The sequence below is a fragment of the Salvelinus namaycush genome, chromosome 3 (assembly GCF_016432855.1).
Source record: "Salvelinus namaycush isolate Seneca chromosome 3, SaNama_1.0, whole genome shotgun sequence".
Taxonomy (NCBI): domain Eukaryota; kingdom Metazoa; phylum Chordata; class Actinopteri; order Salmoniformes; family Salmonidae; genus Salvelinus; species Salvelinus namaycush.
In genome coordinates, this window is record NC_052309.1 from 66057954 (window position 1) to 66078131 (window position 20178).

General features: G+C 41.4%; 1 protein-coding gene across 1 annotated transcript; it reads right to left on the reverse strand.

Moving 5' to 3' along the window:
* Nucleotides 1-1466: 1466 nt before the first annotated feature.
* LOC120035098 lies at nucleotides 1467-17616 on the reverse strand. Its single transcript, XM_038981877.1, has 4 exons — nucleotides 17173-17616; nucleotides 10136-10441; nucleotides 7297-7623; nucleotides 1467-6999 (listed from the first exon to the last, which is right to left on the reverse strand). The coding sequence occupies exons 1-4, from the start codon at nucleotides 17519-17521 to the stop codon at nucleotides 6509-6511; spliced, it is 1473 nt and encodes a 490-aa protein (XP_038837805.1). The 5' UTR covers nucleotides 17522-17616; the 3' UTR covers nucleotides 1467-6508.
* Nucleotides 17617-20178: the final 2562 nt, after the last annotated feature.

A 20178-nucleotide genomic window follows, 5' to 3' on the forward strand; every position in this document is an offset into this window, starting at 1 on the left:
TAAGGACAACAAAGTCAAGGTATTGGAGTGGTCATCACAAAGTCCTGACCTCAATCCTATAGAAAATTTGTGGGCAGAACTGAAAAAGCGTGTGCGAGCAAGGAGGCCTACAAACCTGACTCAGTTACACCAGCTCTGTCAGGAGGAATGGGCCAAAATTCACCAAACTTATTGTGGGAAGCTTGTGGAAGGCTACCCAAAACGTTTGACTCAAGTTAAAATCTGAAATGAATAATTCTCTCTGTTATTGACATTTCACATTCTTAAAGTAAAGTGGTGATCCTAACTGACCTAAAACAGGGATTTTTACTTGGATTAAATGTCAGGAATTGTGAAAAACAGAGTTTAAATGTATTTGGCTAAGGTGTTTGTAAACTTCCGACTTCAACTGTACATATGAGATGAGTAATGCAAGATATGTAAACATTTTTAAAGTGACTAGTATTCCATTTATTAAAGTGGCCAATGACTTCAAGATTGTATATAGGCAGCAGCCTCTCTGTGCTAGTGATGGCTGTTTAACAGTCTGATGGCCTTGAGATAGAAGCTGTTTTTCAGTCTCTCGGACCCAGCTTCAGTGCACCTGTACTGACCTCACCTTCTGGATGGTAGCAGGGTGAACAGGCAGTGGCTCGGGTGGTTGTTGTTTCAATTATCTTTTGGGAATACCTTAGTGCCCCATGGCAAAATGAATAGAATTGTATGAAATTAGTAATACAATTGCAAAATCTTCTCTCCGCCCAATGGCAAAAATGTGAGGAATTGCCGCAAACTTGCTTTAAAACAGCAACATTTTCTCTCCGCTGTCAACAGAGGGGCCGCTAAAATGTTTTTCTCGCAAGGTGATGGGGCCCAACAAAATTTCCCCCCAAAAGCTAGGGCCAGTTCTGACTGTATGTGTGGATATGGACGTGGATATACAGACTGGCAAGCCACTGCGGTCCATCATGGTGAGTTCAGATTTTTTTGTGGCCTCCAACCTCATCAAAGTTGCTAATCCCTGACCTAAATAATAAGGATAAACAATAAGAAACAAAAAGGTTGATTGTTAACATTTATTCATTTATTTTTCTTACACTAAGTACCCAGTTGTTATTTTCTAAATATGTATAACACAATGTCACATTGCCTACATAATTACATTATCTTGGCAGAGTTGACTTGGCATGAATGACATTTCAGAAGTGCTCTCTTTTGTTTTTAAGAAATCCAGAAACCAAACTACTTTACAATTTGGCAAAATCTAGCTTCAGCGTGCCAAATTATAAAATAAATACAGATATAGGATCTTCATTTGATCACCCTGTTGCAGGATAACTTTCTTGCAATGCAGGACACTTAAAACTTGTCGATAATTTGAGGTGTAAAAAGGCTTCTGAAATTTGTAATTTCCACTTTGAAATTTCCAACTTGATTTTCCCTCATGAAAAATGTATCAACCCCTACAAAAATGTCCATTAATTATAATCCACATAATAATTCAAATTTCCTGTTGCTGCAGGATTATTTTCCTGCTGTAGCAAACTGGCTCAAATTAATATCCTACATCTGTATGTCCTACAATCGATCACATCTTATCAGAATAGAATTGAGTAAAGAGCTAAAACTAGAACAATTTAACAATGTCACAAATGGAACATAAAATAAATAAAATCCTTAACTGAAATAATTTTAGAATTTGGATGTCAACTTGAAATCTGCACGTTCCCTGGATTAAAAACATCATTCTAATACTTCTAAGAAATAAAACATACAACCAAAATCACAAATTCGAAAAACACATAAAATATGTCTACTCCCTTTAATTACCTCTTTCAATTCATCACAATTCATTTGAAGTCCCTTCTTTAATCATTTTGCGCCTCCTCCTTCACGTTTGGTTCAAATGAGGATGAGGAGGCTTTTACTCAGTTCATATTACTTTTAGAAGGGAACCACTCAACCACTTTTCAGGAAATAGCCTGAATACATATGTCTAGAAGCAGACCCCACAAGATTTCTTTACCATAATGCAATGCTCGAGTGAATGCACTTCTTAATGACGACCAAACTCTGTGTGCATGCTCTTAGTAGTCTATAACTATATCCCTCTATTACATGCATACGGATAGAACACTATATCTGACTAAATATAAAACATATTAATAAGGCCGCCATCTTTCTGCACATCTTATATTGTAATTGTACAGTTGTGCAATTGTAACAAATAGTTGTCTCTGTGACAAATGTGTATGGAATTAAATGTCCTATATTTCTTGCCAGGTAACTAAATAAAATTAATTCTGTGGTACCATCAATGTTTGCAACCTTACAAACAGGTAACTGCCAAAATAAAGGAAACACCAACATAGTGTCTTAATAGGGTGTTGGGCCAACACAACCCAGAACTAGCTTCAATGCACCTTGGCATAGATTCTACAAGTGTCGGGAACTCTATCGAAGGGATGAGACACCATTCTTCCATGAGAAATAATTGTCCAATTGGGTTGAGATCTGGTGACTAAGACAGCCATGGCATATGGTTTATTTTCATGCTCTTCAAACCATTCAGTGACCATTCTTGCCCTGTGGATGGGGGCATTGTTATCATATGGGGGCATTGCCATGGTAGCCAAAAGTGTTCTATTATGCATTACCCTAAGCATGATGGGTTGTGAATTATCTGCTTTCACTATACTTTGTATCCCTCATTTACTCAAGTGTTTCCATTATTGTAGCAGTTACCTGTATGCCCATGTGACAAGGCAAGAGAATATGCTAAATAGTGAACTGTTTTGGTAGGAATCCTTAAGGTTGTGCCAGTTAACGCCAGTCAAACACTATTCTACTGTCATGCAGACAAATATTCATATGTGATAATATTGAGGTAATGTTGTTTCCAATAACCAATTTGCTGTGTTTACTCTTTTCTGATATTCAACATGAGGTACGGAGGTCTTGTCAGTAGGCATTTGAAGAAAAGTGGCTGGGTGATTCATTAGCAAAAGCAAAAACAACTAAATGAGTTACCTGTTGAACACAGTCGTCACAACTGTTTCAAGAGGTGGATTGAGGAGACAAAACAGCTGAATGCGAAAGCGAAGTGCTAGATAGCCATAACCCACTCCTGTCTTTCTCCTAACATAGAAAAGCAATACACAAATTCAGCACTGTTCAAGGTTAGCTTACTGCGGAGCACAAACGTGTTTTGAGTGGTGATGTGACTTTACAAGACACTGCTTTTAGTGGGAATGAAGTGCACTATGTGAGTTCTAGATACTAGGACAAAGCATAGGCTAATAATCAATAACAATACATTAATTGAAAGTGTGCAGCACTGGCTGCAAATACAATCAGCAACATACATTTTCTACCACTTAAAGCCTTTGAGGGTTTCTACAATGTTTCAATCTTAGGCTGTGTTTACACAGGCAGGCCAATAATATTTGTCCAATAATCAGTTCAGCTTTTGCCAATAATTGGGGAAAAGATCAGAATTGGGCTGCCTGTGTAAACGCAGCTTGAGAGACAAGTCTTTAAAAAAACACTTCAAAATCCTAAATTTGCACATTGGCTACAACCCTGAAGACACGGAGGGAAATTCTCTCTCTCCTTATATTTTACCTTGTGAAAATGTGAAGACGTTGCATGCAATTTCTTTAAATTGGTTACAGTTGAAGATGAGAGGTTGTGTATTAAACCATTTTTTAAATTGTACCCATGTAAACTTTAATGCTGGTTTGACCTGAATAAAAGACCCAAATCTTTTGGAATCCATTGTCTTCTCAGATTCTGATAGAACACATAATCCTGATACATAGTAATTAAACACATAATCCTGATACATAGTAATTAAACAATCTACACTTATGTCAAGGACTTACATGAGGCAAAGCACAAGGGAGTGTAAACTAAGATGTAATCTGTGGCTACAATTAACCAAAACACAAAAAGATAGCACAGGAGGAAAAATTCGAAACAGCGTAAGTACGACTACTTTAACAGAAAAAGTCTGTGGGCACTTTTTTATTTATTTTTTACAATGGATTGGGACGTTGCCATGGGTTTCCCGCTCTGGTGTAGAAGTGTGACCTGATATCTTGGAAACAGAGCCACAGAAACAACCTTCCCTGACGAAGACAAAAAAAATCCTGTGGATTACAGAACCGATTTGAGGATATCTTCCCTCGATTGTTGTTTGAAGTACAGGTACATCTTCAACAATAGGTTACTGGCTTTGCCACAAATAGGTAACATCACCATGTTCTCAATGGTACACAGTATTGCTTGCTATTACATTAATGCTTTGTGCAGAGCGATTAACCATAATTTCAGTTATTTTGACAGATGCTAAAATTGACCGATGGTAAAATTATTTGAATTCCATTTTTTTCTGTGAGCTCAATGTGCACATTGCAACGTTTATCTACAGATTAATCAGATCAAGCCTAAACTGTGCAATATAGTAGGGAGTTGCAGTTTCAAACAGGCCAATATTCTACATTGTTTAGGTGCAGAAAATGTGGTAATTAACTACTATGGCCAAAATACATTTTGGCCATAGTACGTCAGGCGTAAAAGAGGGATAGAGAACAGTTGCTTCGCGAGGCATCTCTACCTGAAAATACATGATCTTAAGTGATTGATAGTTGGTACTTACTTAGAACTACTAAAATATTAATTTTGTCAGACATCTTAGGCAGCAGCTCTATAGAGATTTGAGATTACTTGGAATTAAATAATAAAGCCATCAAATAAAACATGTAATATACACACAACTGAAATATTTTATTAAAGTAATGTGAATAAATTATGGTTAATAATGGTTAAGTGATAAATGGGCAGTCGCTACCATCATGGGACTTTTATTAATTATTTTATTCTGTGTTACAGCAATCAACCTACATAATGCATGTCATGTTATTTTCTTCCAACTTAAAACCGTGATTATTTTTTCATAATCGAACCGAAACCGTCCTCAAAAAGCACTAATCACTCAGCACTACAAACTGCAGACGCATCTACAAGAGACAAAGCACAATCAAAATGGGAAGACGCTACGATACTTAAGGAATCTGGCGGAGGGGCGTAAACAGTGTTTGCCTTTCTACAAATATATTTTCGGAGGCAAAGAGCAGTCCTGCAAACACCTGTAAGTCTCCAAAGTCTATACAACCCTGCCCCTCAACCCCCCACCCCATCCATCCCTTATTTGAATGGCCCATCCCTTCAATATTTTATGTTCCAACAAAGTATTCTGTTAGGCATGGCCATATGAGCAGAAACAATATTCCCGATGTCCAATCAGATGCTCCACATCCATTTGACTCATCCGGAGGTCAAACAAGACAAAGCAAACCAAAAAGTGTTTCTCATCAATGTGGTATTTCTCTACTTCGCATGACACTTGAGAATCCAGCCTTCCACAATCAGCACAAGGGCAAGATTCCATTCTCTACCTCACTATCTTCTTAGACTTGTGTCAGGAATGGTCCTTCCAGGGCAGACAGGATATAGAAAAGCCCAAGATGGACCACTGTGATATGTCATCACAGTTTGTGCTAGTCATCAACTAGAGGTCTGCAGACTCTGAATCTGTGGTTCTTTATAAAAACAAAAAAAGGGCTACCAACATAACAATACCTTTATCAAACATTATTATTTGAGTGTTTTTAAGGAGGTATTTATGTTGAGTGAAAAATAAAAAATACTACCAAGGGAGGACTGTAAATAGTGAATTGCATGAAGGTAAAGAGAAATACCAGGTTATTTCCATCTGTACAGAGATTCACATTCAGAGGTAAGCAAAACAAAGGTATTACATCTACTATTGACTCCAGCAGTCCATCTCTCTCCCCCTTTACCCTGGGCACATAAGCCCTTTGAAAGTGAGTCACTGCTTGTAGCACCGGAAAAAAGACGAGTTGCGATTCACATTCGACTTGAGACAATGCCTCTGCCACTGAAAGATACAATTCTCACAAATCAGTGTAATGTTTATTGAAATTGCAGTCCACAAAAGCCAAGATTATGGCCTCTGGTATAGCAAATAACCTTGATGTGAAATAATAAACCACAAAGAGACCAGTTTGATATTCCCCCAAAAAATGTAGAAAAGTATACTGGGGAAACTAAAAAGACCACTTAAAAAGGTCACTTCATTGCTTGTTGTGAGCGCCACTGTCCCATGCTATACATAATGTAAAATTGTGATACTAACCAGAACTACCAGCCAAATCCAATCCCAAATGATTACAAAGTATTTACCTTGTCGCCACATGTAAGGAATCAAAATGGTGGTAACAATTAAGAAACATACAGCAAAACTGTACCTTCAAATCAGCAACATGAAAAAAAATGCCTCTGATTCCCAACTTGTAAGGTACTTAAAGTGAACTCAAATGTATGAACTCGAATACCGGTGACCATCCTGCTACTAATATGGCTATTTGTGAGATATGGACTGAAGAGCGACTGATTCCAATTCTCTTTTTTTTTCTTCAATCTTCCAATTCCCTTCTCCATCTGCTCAGGACTTTTTCCCGGTGTGAGTTTGTAGGTGCGCCTGTAGCCGGGATGCCTGGGAGAAGCGTTTCCCGCACTGTGAACAGCAAATCGCTGGCGTCGTCGCCATTGCTGTGGTGATATGAGTCTGCTGGTGAGCTTTCAGGAGCGGCGCCCGGCTGAACTTCTTGCCGCATTCTTTACACTCGTGAGCCTTCCTGCCTTTGAGAGGCACGGTCTTCACCTTTGAGTCCAGCGTCATCGTCGCTTTGTCTTCCTTCTCTTCGTCCTCTTCCTCCTCCTCCAGTGAAACAGCAACCTTTTTCTTGGGAGGAGATGGGCAGCTCTGGTTAGGTGATTCTGTGTTTTGCCGTCGCACAGCTGCTCTGCCAGGGGAAGCGTCGGCGGGCAGGGGGATGGTTTCCATTGCGTTCTCATCCTCGTCTTCCTCTAGGAGCTGTGCGGGGAGTGTGAGGAGCCGGTGAAGCATCGACGGAGACCTGAGGGACTCCTCAACTGAAACACAGACAGAGGGATAGAAATAAAAGACAGCAAGTGAAATGAAGATTAAAGGCAATAAAGGCTGACAGAGTTTTTAATAATAGGGAAGGAAATCCAATTGGTCCAGGACGATGTGACAAGGAAGCTACAGCTGTCTTGTTTTGTACTAGACTAAGAGAATACACATGAAGGAGAACACGTATCTAAATATAATACGAAATTAAGCATAAAGAGTCATGGGACTTAAGAGTAAGCGTGCACGCAACTGGCCATGTCACGTAGGGACATCAGTTCAGTAGTTCCCATGCGCACCTGTAGCTGTGGTGCTTATGGTAGCAGGAGGGTCTTGCGGAGTGTCCAAGGTCGAGGAGAGGACCTCCATGTCCTCCAGAGGCATCCACTGGGGGTCCTGCAGGGGGCTAGTGGGGGAGGGCTCCAGGTTCTCACGGATCAGGGCGTTCAGACTGGGGAAGGAGCCCACAATTCCCAGCCCAGATCCCCCAGTCCTCTCCTCACCCCCCTTCCCTGAAGCCAGCTCTTTGATCTGCCACAGGTCGCTGCACCACTTCTGCCCAAACACCTTGTCCAGGATGGGGACCCAGTCCTGGGCTACGGTCAGGACAGCCTGCTTGTCACTGTCTACACACAGAGAGGGAGAGAGAGCAACAAATCTGAGAAGACAAACCTGAACTAGAAAACAAGTACAATTCATACGGGCTGTGGTCAGGACAGATTTCTTGTCACTGTCTGCCCAGAGAGAGAGAGAGCGAGAGAGAGCGAGAGAGAGAGAAAGAGAGAGAAAGAGACGAAACACGCCTGAGAACAAGACAACTGAACTGGAATAAAAGTGCAAAACCTATCCATGATGTGGATACAAACACTGACAAATATTTATAAAAACAGCATGCGTGCATGTTTGTGTTCCTACATCATTGCACCTGAAGAAGCAGTTAACACATTCAGTGATTATTTCCATCATTATCAGTTATTTCTAATGCAGCACATTTTAATACTGATCCATTTTACAAAAATGCTTACATTAAGAGACCCAAGGCAATATACACATAGGAAGTGTTTGCTTATAGTGAACCGGCTTAAATAATATCTAAGCAGTATTACCAGCACAAGTATAAGACTGGACTCTTAAGAGTAGAGGGAAACCTATATCTACTGTACATGGCATACCTAACATGGCGCCATATATACGTAACAGATTGCAGGGGTTTAACTGGAGCAACTATTTGGCACTGACACGGTTAATAGTTAACTATAACAGGGGAGCTTCACCATTTTGACAGCTACTAAATAGGTCAATTGACCAGTTCAAGTGATTCAGAGGACTGGTGTGTGAAAGTCATGGCTTACAACATGGTTATGAAACACATGAACATTTTTATTTTGAAAAATGGGGCCTCGGTGCTCTGGTTAGTCCATATTGACTCCTATTCATGTTTTTTTCCCAGTCTGACTACTTACACACAAGCTTATTTTCAGCACCAGAAATGAAGGGAACACTTGATGTGTTTCAACTGATAATTACCATGTTATGTCTGAGTAAACACTTGGCAAATATGTGTACTTTCTGGCGATTCAAAGAATTCCACACAATTGGTAACCAACTGGTATGTACTGGCACTTGTTTCAATATAGAATGACTCCCAAAATAGCCTTCATTATTAGGTCATTACCAATCTATCAATCAAGAAAAATAGCATCTCGTAAAATGAAGTGTGCCCGAGATTAACAATACCCTTCTATTCATTTTAGTATGTTGTGTAAATCCATTTGAATTCAATCACTTTTTGACAGCATCCCTTTTAATTTAAATAAAACTTTTCATACATGTTTGCCCAAGGATGAAGTGGTCAGAAAGTAACTTTTGAGACGTGAATGCCAAAACATTCATGAGATAAGAGGTGCTCAAAGTTGACCCATTTTGCATACCATGAGACATCCATGTCTTCATCACTGGAAAAGATAAATGGTTGAGTTTGATATCATTTAGAAGCTTACAAAAAACTATTTTACAATTTCTCGATAACAAATGTCAACAAAAAAAAGTTTTTAAAATGTACCTTTAAAGTCAATTATATAAAAGTGTGTGCCAATTCTTTTCTTCATATTAGCATATGTTGTAACTTAGACCCGACTTTACATTATCTGAGGTTTTTATGTTGTGCCCGCCATCAGTTGAGACACAACATGCTCTGTAATTTCAATCATAGAAATCAGAATGGACATGTCCCTTCAGATCACTGCAATTTAGCTGCTATACCACTGACATTTAAATGGAATGTTTTACTTCTAATTAGTACCAGAAAGACCGCCGCCGGTCCATCCACTGTCAAATTAAATGGTTATGTCTATTAACTATATTTCTATGATTTCAATAGGTCTCCTATGAAGGATTGACAGTATAATTTAAAACAGATATTCCCATTCAAGTCAACATTCTCTGATGTGTGGACCTCCAACCATCTTTGTGGTACCAGTTGCATGTTAGAAATGTCAATTTTATTCCAGTTTTTGTACATTTATCAGCTAAAACATGACACCCATGCTCTATTCAAGAGCATGTTGTGTCTCAACCGATGACGGGCACACTACAAAAACCTCAGATTATGTAAAATAGGGTCTAAGATACAACATGAGAATTTGAAGAAATATACAACTTTTTCCACAGGGAATTATCAAATTGTTTGACAACCCTGTTTGTAAGCTTTTAAATTAAACTCAACCATTTATCTTTTCCCGTGATGAAGACATGGATGCCTCATGGTATTTTCTTAGCACATCTACAATGGGCAAATATGTATGGAAGGTTTCATTCAAATCAAAAAGGGGTGCTGTCAAAAAGTGATTGAATTCAAATGGATTTACCCTGTGGGATTGAATTGCAACTTGAAAACATATGAACAGGAAGTTACTGGCCTCTCATGAGTAATTGAATGTATAGGCAGAGGTGCCGAGACCTGGCACTTTCCATCCCTATATTTTCCATAAGAAAGCATAACCTCCAGTGCTGTGGGATTTGACTGGTATCATAGCAAGCATCCCCAGTTTCTGTGTGTGTTACATTTGGGACTGTAAATAAATCATGGAGTTGATTATCATGTTGACTAGAACATCATGTTAAGGTTAAAACACAGACCGTTTGTTGTCTCAGTTTGCTCTCTTTGTCCTCGGACAATTTTGACTGTGACGTTTCTGGATTCCTGCCGGGTGTCCTCTGAGCCGCTGGGGAACGCTGTGTTGTTTTCCGACCCACTCCTCCTCGACACCCCGCCCTTCCTGTTCTCCTGGTGCGCCAAGTGGCGCAACTGCTCCTCCAGAGCGATGTGCTCCCGCTCCTTCCCGGTCAGCTCCAGGAGCAGGTCATCGAAACTGGCCTCCACAATTTTGGTCAGCTCGCACACAGCAAACTCCAGCACATGCTCCATGACCATCTTGAGCTGACCTGCAGAGAAGGACATGGAGACAAAATAGTCATCAGAATTTGTCTCATGTCTTTAATGATAAGGAAATAGTTATGTAAATAATGGACAGGAAAGTAGAAATAAAAACCTGTTGTGTGTAAAGAGTAAATAATGAGGCTTAGGTCAATGGCTGGTATGTTTGTAGATAAATAGTGACACATTTGAAAGCTGCCACTGATCAAGGTTAAAAAATAAATAAATGCGTTGCGCACAATGCTGTCATTACAGGATATTTGTTGAACACAGTAGGCAAAAACAACCCTGTATCCTTACAAGGAAACGTCTCTCCAAACGACTCTTTTTACTATGCAAATGACTAAGGCTGCAATTATTTGTGTAGCGGTTTTAATCAAACACAAAAGTGCATTGTGCAATGAAATTACAAACCACACTATTTCCAAATTTGGTTTGGATAAAATGGTGCCTCATCCATTTAAAATGTTAAGGTCTATTTTAGGCTCAGCCATTAGAATTGGAAAAACAACAGCCATTGAGTCCTTTTGAATGTCCATGCCTGCTTTACACAAATTATCCCTGAGAGCCCTTGGTTGTACAGCATTGTTATCATAAGCATTTCTCTAGCCTACATATTACATATGTTACACATACAGTGCCCCTTTTTGGGGGGGGCCCAAAACACTAAGAAAAACATTGTCATCCCATAATGAATTTTACTTGGCATCCTTTGAGATGAACCACTTTTTAGCAACCAGCAATGGGCATTAATTTTCGCCTACGCAATACAACGACTCAAAAGTTACAGATCTCAGCCATGGCTCTTGATTGAATTGTTGTAGCACTGCCAGACTGAAAATCACTTGATTGATAACAACCATATGAGACCCAGAAAATACATGTGTCTAGGGGACAGATTTGAGCTTTCCTTATAAAAATGCCAATTTCTCAGTTTGGGACTGGTGTATTTGTAACAGCAACCAATCAAAACAGTTTACAATGTGAGGCAGGTTTTATTAGGCATTTCATCCATGGTGGCAATGACAATAAATTAGTTATATTCAATATGAGTGCATTACTATAATTAAATCTACTTACATAGAGCAGTAAAATATTGAAAGGAATTATTTATAATACCACAAGAAGGCTTTATTGCTCAGATAGCTCTGTCATGTCCCCCTTTGCAATAGGTATAATTTGGGAGTGGTAAACATTTCCCTGAAATAGTCGAGAAAGTTCTCACCGATCCCATAATGGTTTTGAAGCTAAATCAATTACCACACTTGATATTTTCAAACATCTCCAACCAGAGAAAATAAGCTTTTCATCGCATACACTGTAGTGCAAATATCTCCATGATGATACCTGACAAATGAGCCAGGCTACTCTAAGAATTAACACCTGTGTAGTAGAAAGCCTAGGCCTAGCCGACATGCTGAATCACACAATGGCCTACACACACACACACGATGACTCTCACCCCGTTCTTAACCACAAGTTGTAAATGTAGAACAAATGTAGAACTTTAACCTCCCCACGTCTACCTTTGACTCATTCCTCTCTGCCTCCTTCTTTCCACTCCTCTCCTCTTTTGACCTCACCCTCTCACCTTCCCCCCCTACTCACAAGGCAGGCAATACGCTTGACCTCATCTTTACTAGATGCTGTTCTTCCACTAATCTCATTGCAACTCCCCTCCAAGTCTCCGACCACTACCTTGTATCCTTTTCCCTCTCGCTCTCATCCAACACTTCCCACTCTGCCCCTACTCGGATGGTATCGCGCCGTCCCAACCTTCGCTCTCTCTCTCCCCCGCTACTCTCTCCTCTTCCATCCTATCATCTCTTCCCTCTGCTCAAACCTTCTCCAACCTATCTCCTGATTCTGCCTCCTCAACCCTCCTCTCCTCCCTTTCTGCATCCTTTGACTCTCTATGTCCCCTATCCTCCAGGCCGGCTCGGTCCTCCCCTCCTGCTCCGTGGCTCGACGACTCATTGCGAGCTCACAGAACAGGGCTCCGGGCAGCCGAGCGGAAATGGAGGAAAACTCGCCTCCCTGCGGACCTGGCATCCTTTCACTCCCTCCTCTCTACATTTTCCTCTTCTGTCTCTGCTGCTAAAGCCACTTTCTACCACTCTAAATTCCAAGCATCTGCCTCTAACCCTAGGAAGCTCTTTGCCACCTTCTCCTCCCTCCTGAATCCCCCCCCCCCCTCCTCCTCCCTCTCTGCGGATGACTTCGTCAACCATTTTGAAAAGAAGGTCGACGACATCCGATCCTCGTTTGCTAAGTCAAACGACACCACTGGTTCTGCTCACACTGCCCTACCCTGTGCTTTGACCTCTTTCTCCCCTCTCTCTCCAGATGAAATCTCGCGTCTTGTGACGGCCGGCCGCCCAACAACCTGCCCGCTTGACCCTATCCCCTCCTCTCTTCTCCAGACCATTTCCGGAGACCTCCTCCCTTACCTCACCTCACTCATCAACTCATCCTTGACCGCTGGCTACGTCCCTTCCGTCTTCAAGAGAGCGAGAGTTGCACCCCTTCTGAAAAAACCTACTCTCGATCCCTCCGATGTCAACAACTACAGACCAGTATCCCTTCTTTCTTTTCTCTCCAAAACTCTTGAACGTGCCGTCCTTGGCCAGCTCTCCTGCTATCTCTCTCAGAATGACCTTCTTGATCCAAATCAGTCAGGTTTCAAGACTAGTCATTTAACTGAGACTGCTCTTCTCTGTGTCACGGAGGCGCTCCACACTGCTAAAGCTAACTCTCTCTCCTCTGCTCTCATCCTTCTAGACCTATCGGCTGCCTTTGATACTGTGAACCATCAGATCCTCCTCTCCGAGTTGGGCATCTCCGGCGCGGCCCACGCTTGGATTGCGTCCTACCTGACAGGTCGCTCCTAACAGGTGGCGTGGCGAGAATCTGTCTCCGCACCACGTGCTCTAACCACTGGTGTCCCCCAGGGCTCTGTTCTAGGCCCTCTCCTATTCTCGCTATACACCAAGTCACTTGGCTCTGTCATATCCTCACATGGTCTCTCCTATCATTGCTATGCAGACGACACACAATTAATCTTCTCCTTTCCCCCTTCTGATAACCAGGTGGCGAATCACATCTCTGCATGTCTGGCAGACATATCAGTGTGGATGACGGATCACCACCTCAAGCTGAACCTCGGCAAGACGGAGCTGCTCTTCCTCCCGGGGAAGGACTGCCCGTTCCATGATCTCGCCATCACGGTCGACAACTCCATTGTGTCCTCCTCCCAGAGTGCTAAGAACCTTGGCGTGATCCTGGACAACACCCTGTCGTTCTCAACTAACATCAAGGCGGTGACCCGTTCCTGTAGGTTCATGCTCTACAACATTCGCAGAGTACGACCCTGCCTCACACAGGAAGCGGCGCAGGTCCTAATCCAGGCACTTGTCATCTCCCGTCTGGATTACTGCAACTCGCTGTTGGCTGGGCTCCCTGCCTGTGCCATTAAACCCCTACAACTCATCCAGAACGCCGCAGCCCGTCTGGTGTTCAACCTTCCCAAGTTCTCTCACGTCACCCCGCTCCTCCGCTCTCTCCACTGGCTTCCAGTTGAAGCTCGCATCCGCTACAAGACCATGGTGCTTGCCTACGGAGCTGTGAGGGGAACGGCACCTCCGTACCTTCAGGCTCTGATCAGGCCCTACACCCAAACAAGGGCACTGCGTTCATCCACCTCTGGCCTGCTCGCCTCCCTACCTCTGAGGAAGTACAGTTCCCGCTCAGCCCAGTCAAAACTGTTCGCTGCTCTGGCACCCCAAATGGTGGAACAAACTCCCTCACGACGCCAGGTCAGCGGAGTCAATCACCACCTTCCGGAGACACCTGAAACCCCACCTCTTTAAGGAATACCTAGGATAGGATAAAGTAATCCTTCTAACCCCCCCCCCCCCTTAAAAGATTTAGATGCACTATTGTAAAGTGGTTGTTCCACTGGATATCATAAGGTGAATGCACCAATTTGTAAGTCGCTCTGGATAAGAGCGTCTGCTAAATGACTTAAATGTAAATGTTAAATGTAAACAAGTTGTGCAAAACATGGTGAGAAAACATTTTACAAATCTATCGCCACACATAGATGGTGTTAGGTCTTAGTTACAGATAAAGCTGAGAATAAACTGAACTAAACTACTTAGTCATTGATCACAGTTTCATGCACACAATAATAAGATTGTGGATAGTCAGATTAATAGAATAGATTTTTTAAAGATGCACTATGCAGAAACCGCTCTGCCATTTCCTGGGTACTGAAAAAAAAGAAATATATAATATATATATATAAATAATCGAATAGTTCGCCTAATTTCAGTTTGTGACAAAACAAGCAAGTGTAGAGAATAATTGTATCATCCAAACCGCTGTGAAAGATATTTTCCATAACGCAAAAATATTGTATTTTCAGCTTTTTGAAGCTGGTGTACAAAACCAAAAGACGCTAAAACGAAACTTAAGAATGGGAAGCATAGAAATAATGCACATGGAACAGATCTACCGCTTTTTTAGGCTTTCAATATGAGTGACAGATAAGTAGCTCACATTTCTATGTGAATTTGGTCGGGACGCACAAGAAGTTAAATATTGCAGCTTTAAAGTGTTTACATGCTTTGCAATGAACAACAATTTCACTAATAATGTTATTTACATGACATCTGAAATCAGGCTTCTGATGGGACTTTTGATATATACAACAACAACAACAAATCACCAATCAAAATAAAGGTTCTACCACAGTGACCATGTTACTTTTGTGAAGACATGTTCTAAGTTTGGACATATAAAGTTTGTATGTGAAAACAATTTCTAAGATGCATACTTTCAGTTTTTCCAAACTCAATTCACTTGCGCATAAAAAGGAGGCTTGCGCTACCGGTGCTGGCAAATGCGTAGCCCAAATACACTGCTGGAACGCCGATTACGCTGTTGACATGTCCTAAATATTCAGATTGCTCAGAAAACCAGGTGTTTTAATCAACGCATGCTTACTTCGATTATGACCGTACACCGATTAAGATAAGCAAAGTAAGGTGTTTACATGATTAATGCTTCTGCCATAAATCAGTTTAATATAAAATTAGTGTGCATGTAAACGTACTCATTGATGTGATTTAACTAAAGTAGGAGTGGGATGGCAACTGCTTGAAAGCTGTTGTGAGCAGCAGAGCACCAAGCTGCTGCAGACAATGACAGCATAGGCCTAGTTGGTTTCTGGCAACCTTAGATCTACAATGTCGTTTTGACAAAGCAAACAGGGTTTTACACACACACACCTGGTTTGTTTTACAAACACACAGGGATTGATAATAATAAGAACTTGTTCTTAACTGACTTGCCTAGTTAAAGGTTAAATAAAAATGTAACTTACATAACTAGAAAAGAGAATGGATTACATGTCCAAATCCCTGAGGAAGAAAACAAATCAAGTTGGAAATCAATAGTGAAAACTGTGTGCAGCATGGTCTCTATAAATGCCCCTTTCGTTAAAACCACAGGATATAAATAGTAATTGAGCCGAGTCAGAGAAGAAGAAGCCTACTAGCCTAATTGTTGTGTTGCATTGTGTAAGTGTGACATCATGCACGGTATGAGGAGCTACCTGTGTGTCTGTCTGAAGTATGAATGTTGCTGCCAGGATTAATTTACCTACATCAAAATGGCCTCCCTGGCCATCACAACCTAAATAAGAGCCACGGCTATATGCTAAGTGGCGAGGTACAGCTCCAGCCTCAGCTTTGTCCAAAATGTGCAAATTGAGTTGAAGGCCTGCCAATGGCCTCAGCATTTTGGGGCACAATGACACACAGCTTGCCCAGTGTCTCCTCCTGCCCCCTTTTATATCTCACACCCCTCCTCTCCCTAAATGTATCCCCTCTAAGAACTGAGTGGGTGTGGTTTGCACTTGTGACTTTCATTGGAGAATTATAGGGGGGGCATCCATTCCTTTGCTGCCAGCACTAAGGAGAGGCTCAACAACAATAACGTCACTGATAGTCCTCTCATCACAACCCATCTTCAATTAGAGAAGAATGTTTTAAGGGGTAGTCAATAATAGTCAATAAAAATCGGTCAATAGTCAATAAAAATGATTGAGGATGGATGTGCTGCCTTTCAGTGAACCGTTTGCTCGACACAACCAGTGACAAGGTTGGTGATGTTGTCACTGGTTGTCATCCCACAACTGTACATTGTAACATTCTCAATGGCAACAATGTCACCACAGATAACAATAATTAAGTGTCAGGAGGCCAATTTTGTCAAATGTACACCTCTTGAGACAAGAGACCATTGTTCACAAGGACACATGCCTGAGTCAAACAGAACTCAAGTGAAACAAAAACACCAAGGTAATAGAACCAAAATAAAAACAGCCGTTTTTCATATCCTGAAGATTTTACCACAGGTCATTGATTCTCAGTGTGTTACAGGCTACTACTGCACGTCATCTTAACATATCAACTCTGCGTATTATCATCATCAAGACTTGCCGCTCTATGCGGAAACCCATATCAAGATTCTGGTGCTTTGTCCTTTTTGTGGTTGACTTCAACACTATGGAAACGAAGTGTGTGGATACGTTGTGCCACAGAAACATAAACAAAAGGTCTACGATCAAACAGACTGTAGGGCTACATAATGGTGTTATTGTCTTGTGTTTCAAACGTATAAAATGAAACCTCTAGGTGCCATGGTAGTAATCTAGCCTAGCTAGTAACCTTACCCACTACTCGACATTTTTGATCCAGTCTTAGAGTGTTTGCGTGCACGCCGCGCTCTGCGCTGTGGCTGGGGGTGTGTGTCTCGGGCTTTGTTTGATCCGTGGCGGCGTTGTCTTCCCTGCCACGGTTGAATTCGGCTCCATTTTCTACCCCATTAGATTCAAACTCCAGTGATTGAAGCTCTAACTTAAGTCGTTGGTTTTCTTGTTCTTTGACGGCCGTTTTCATTAACATAGAAGTCAAGCTTGACCCAACAGTCTTGGTTATTTCCTGTACTGCGACTTGCACTACTTCCTCTAGTGCAGATTCCAGCTGACCTTGAAAAAACGAAATGTATACGGCGCCGTTCATGATCTCGTCCGTTTTGGTGGAAGACCTCTTTCATTCTTCCCCCAACGCCCCAAAAATATTAAATAGAAGTCAGCACACAATTGATTTACACGAGAAGTAGCTACCTCTATCAACACATCGTGTGTACGCCCCTTGGATGCTACCGTAGTATCACGAGTGCAAACGCAATAAAGTTCCCCCATCTCATTAATGCCAATTGTGTTTCCAGTCAGGCGGGGGTATAGGGACACGCCTGGTGCCCACATTTATGACGTAGGATATGTCGTGCACGTGAGAGTGCAGTGTGGAGACGATTCAGTTCAGTCAGTCGTCCTGATAAACCCTTCCCAGCTAGTTTATGCTGGCTAGATGGCAACTGCAGCATGCAGCTATACTGAACAAAAATATAAACGCAACATGTAAGTGGTTAGTCTCATATTTCATGAGCTGAAATAAAATATCCCAGAAATGTTTCATATGCACAAAAAGCTTATTTCTCTCAAATTTTGTGCACAATTGTTTCATATGCACAAAAAGCTTATTTCTCTCAAATGTTGTGCACAAATGTTGTTTACATCCCTGTTAGTGAGCATTTCTCATTTGCCAAAATAATCCACCCACCTGACAGGTGTGGCATATCAAGAAGCTGATTAAACAGCATGATCATTAAACAGCTGCACCTTGTGCTGGGGACAATAAAAGGCTACTAAAATGTGCAGTTTTGTCACACAACACAATGCCACAGATGTCAAGTTTTGAGGGAGTGTACAATTGGCATGATGACTGCAGGAATGTCCACCAGAGCTGTTGCCAGATAATTGAATGTTAATTTCTCTACCATAAGCCGGCGACAATGTCATTTTAGAGAATTTGACAGTATGTTCAACCAGCCTCACAACCTCAGACAGCGTGTAACCATGCCAGCCCAGGACCTCCATATCCGGCTTCTTCACCTGCGGGATCGTCTGAGACCAGCCAACCGGACAGCTGATGAAACTGAGGAATATTTTTGTCTGTAATAAAGCCCTTTTGTGGGGGAAAAGTATTCTGATCGGCTGAGCCTGGCTCCCCCAGTGGGTGGGCCTGGCTCCCAAGTGAGTGGGCCTATGCCCACCCATGGCTGTGACCATGCTCAGTCATGTGAAATCCAGTGCCATTAAGGTCTAATGAATTTATTTCAATTGACTGATTTCCTTATATGAGCTGTAACTCAGTAAAATCGTTGAAATTGTTGCATGTTGCGTTTATATTTTTGTTCAGTATAGTTAAGAAACTAAAAGAAAGTCATGTTTATTTCGATGGGCAAGGATAAATAACATGTAGAAACGTCACCATCTCCAATTTGGTCCATCCCACTTGATTTTATTTCGAGTAGTAGGATAGCAGCCTCCACAACAAGTAACTTGTAATATTGGTCGTAACCATTTGGATGCTGCTCAAATGGGAGTTTGCTCTGCAAGCCAACAGACAACACAACTACACCGGGCACAGTGTCCTTCACTCCCGCAGTAAGGAGACGGAAATAGCTAGATAGTGTACGCAATATCAGGCCAGGTTGACGGCTGAACGTCATTTATTGTTATTTTCACCGAAAAAATATACATCTGTGGGATTAATGAGATTTACATCTAATGTTAATTTTTTTTTTAAATACTCTGATATTAAACGAATGATTCGGAACATTCCCAAGTTCCAACTTCGGCTGACAAGTTAAACATTCTCTCTAGAGTTTCTAGCCACAAGCATTATTTTTATGTTTTATAAACTAGAAGGGCTCATCAGAACTACTGACTGAAGTGAACCAAATAGTCATAGCCATCTCGAGACAATTCCGATATAGTGTTATTTTCTTCTCAAAGCTGACGGGATGTCACGTGTCCTACTTATATCAGTACACTAGTGAAACCTGAAGCATTACGAAACTTCATTCGATCAAATAAACCACACGTAGCAAATAAACCATGAATGTATATGTTGACCTAATTCCACATTCTCATTGACGTCCATACGAAAACTCATTGCTTGATGGGCGAAACAACGAAAAAATGCCACCTGCTGGAGGGAGACAGATTTCCCGCCGAGTTGGGCCTCTCAATTCAAGGGGCTTTATTGGCATGAGAAACATATGTTAACATTGCCAAAGCAAGTGAAGTAGATAATATACAAAAGTGAAATAAACAATAAAATAAAAAGTAAACATTACACTCACAGAAGTTCCAAAAGAATAAAGACATTACAAATGTCATATTATGTATATATACAGTGTTGTAAGGATGTGCAAATGGTTAAAGTACAAAAGGGAAAATAAATAAACATAAATATGGGTTGTATTTACAATGGTGTTTGTTCTTCACTGGTTGACCTTTTCTTGTGGCAACAGGTCACAAATCTTGCTGCTGTGATGGCACACTGTGGTATTTCACCCAGTAGATATGGGAGTTTATCAAAATTGGGTTTGTTTTCAAATTCTTTGTGGATCTGTGTAATCTGAGGGAAATATGTTTCTCTAATGTGGTCATACATTTGGCAGGAGGTTAGGAAGTGCAGCTCAGTTTCCACCTCATTCTGTGGGCAGTGTGCACATATCCTGTCTTCTCTTGAGAGCCAGATCTGCCTACGGCTGCCTTTTTCAATAGCAAGGCTATGCTCACTGAGTCTGTACATAGTCAAAGCTTTCC

What these genes read in the sequence shown, in the direction of transcription:
- LOC120035098 (XM_038981877.1), bottom strand. Translation starts at nt 17,521, where the DNA reads ATGAACGGCGCCGTATACATTTCGTTTTTTCAAGGTCAGCTGGAATCT. An exon ending in TCAAAAATGTCGAGTAGTGG is followed by an intron (nt 10,442 to 17,172) that starts GTAAGGTTACTA and finishes CCTTCTCTGCAG; the next exon opens with GTCAGCTCAAGATGGTCATG. An exon ending in CATAAGCACCACAGCTACAG is followed by an intron (nt 7,000 to 7,296) that starts GTGCGCATGGGA and finishes TCTGTGTTTCAG; the next exon opens with TTGAGGAGTCCCTCAGGTCT.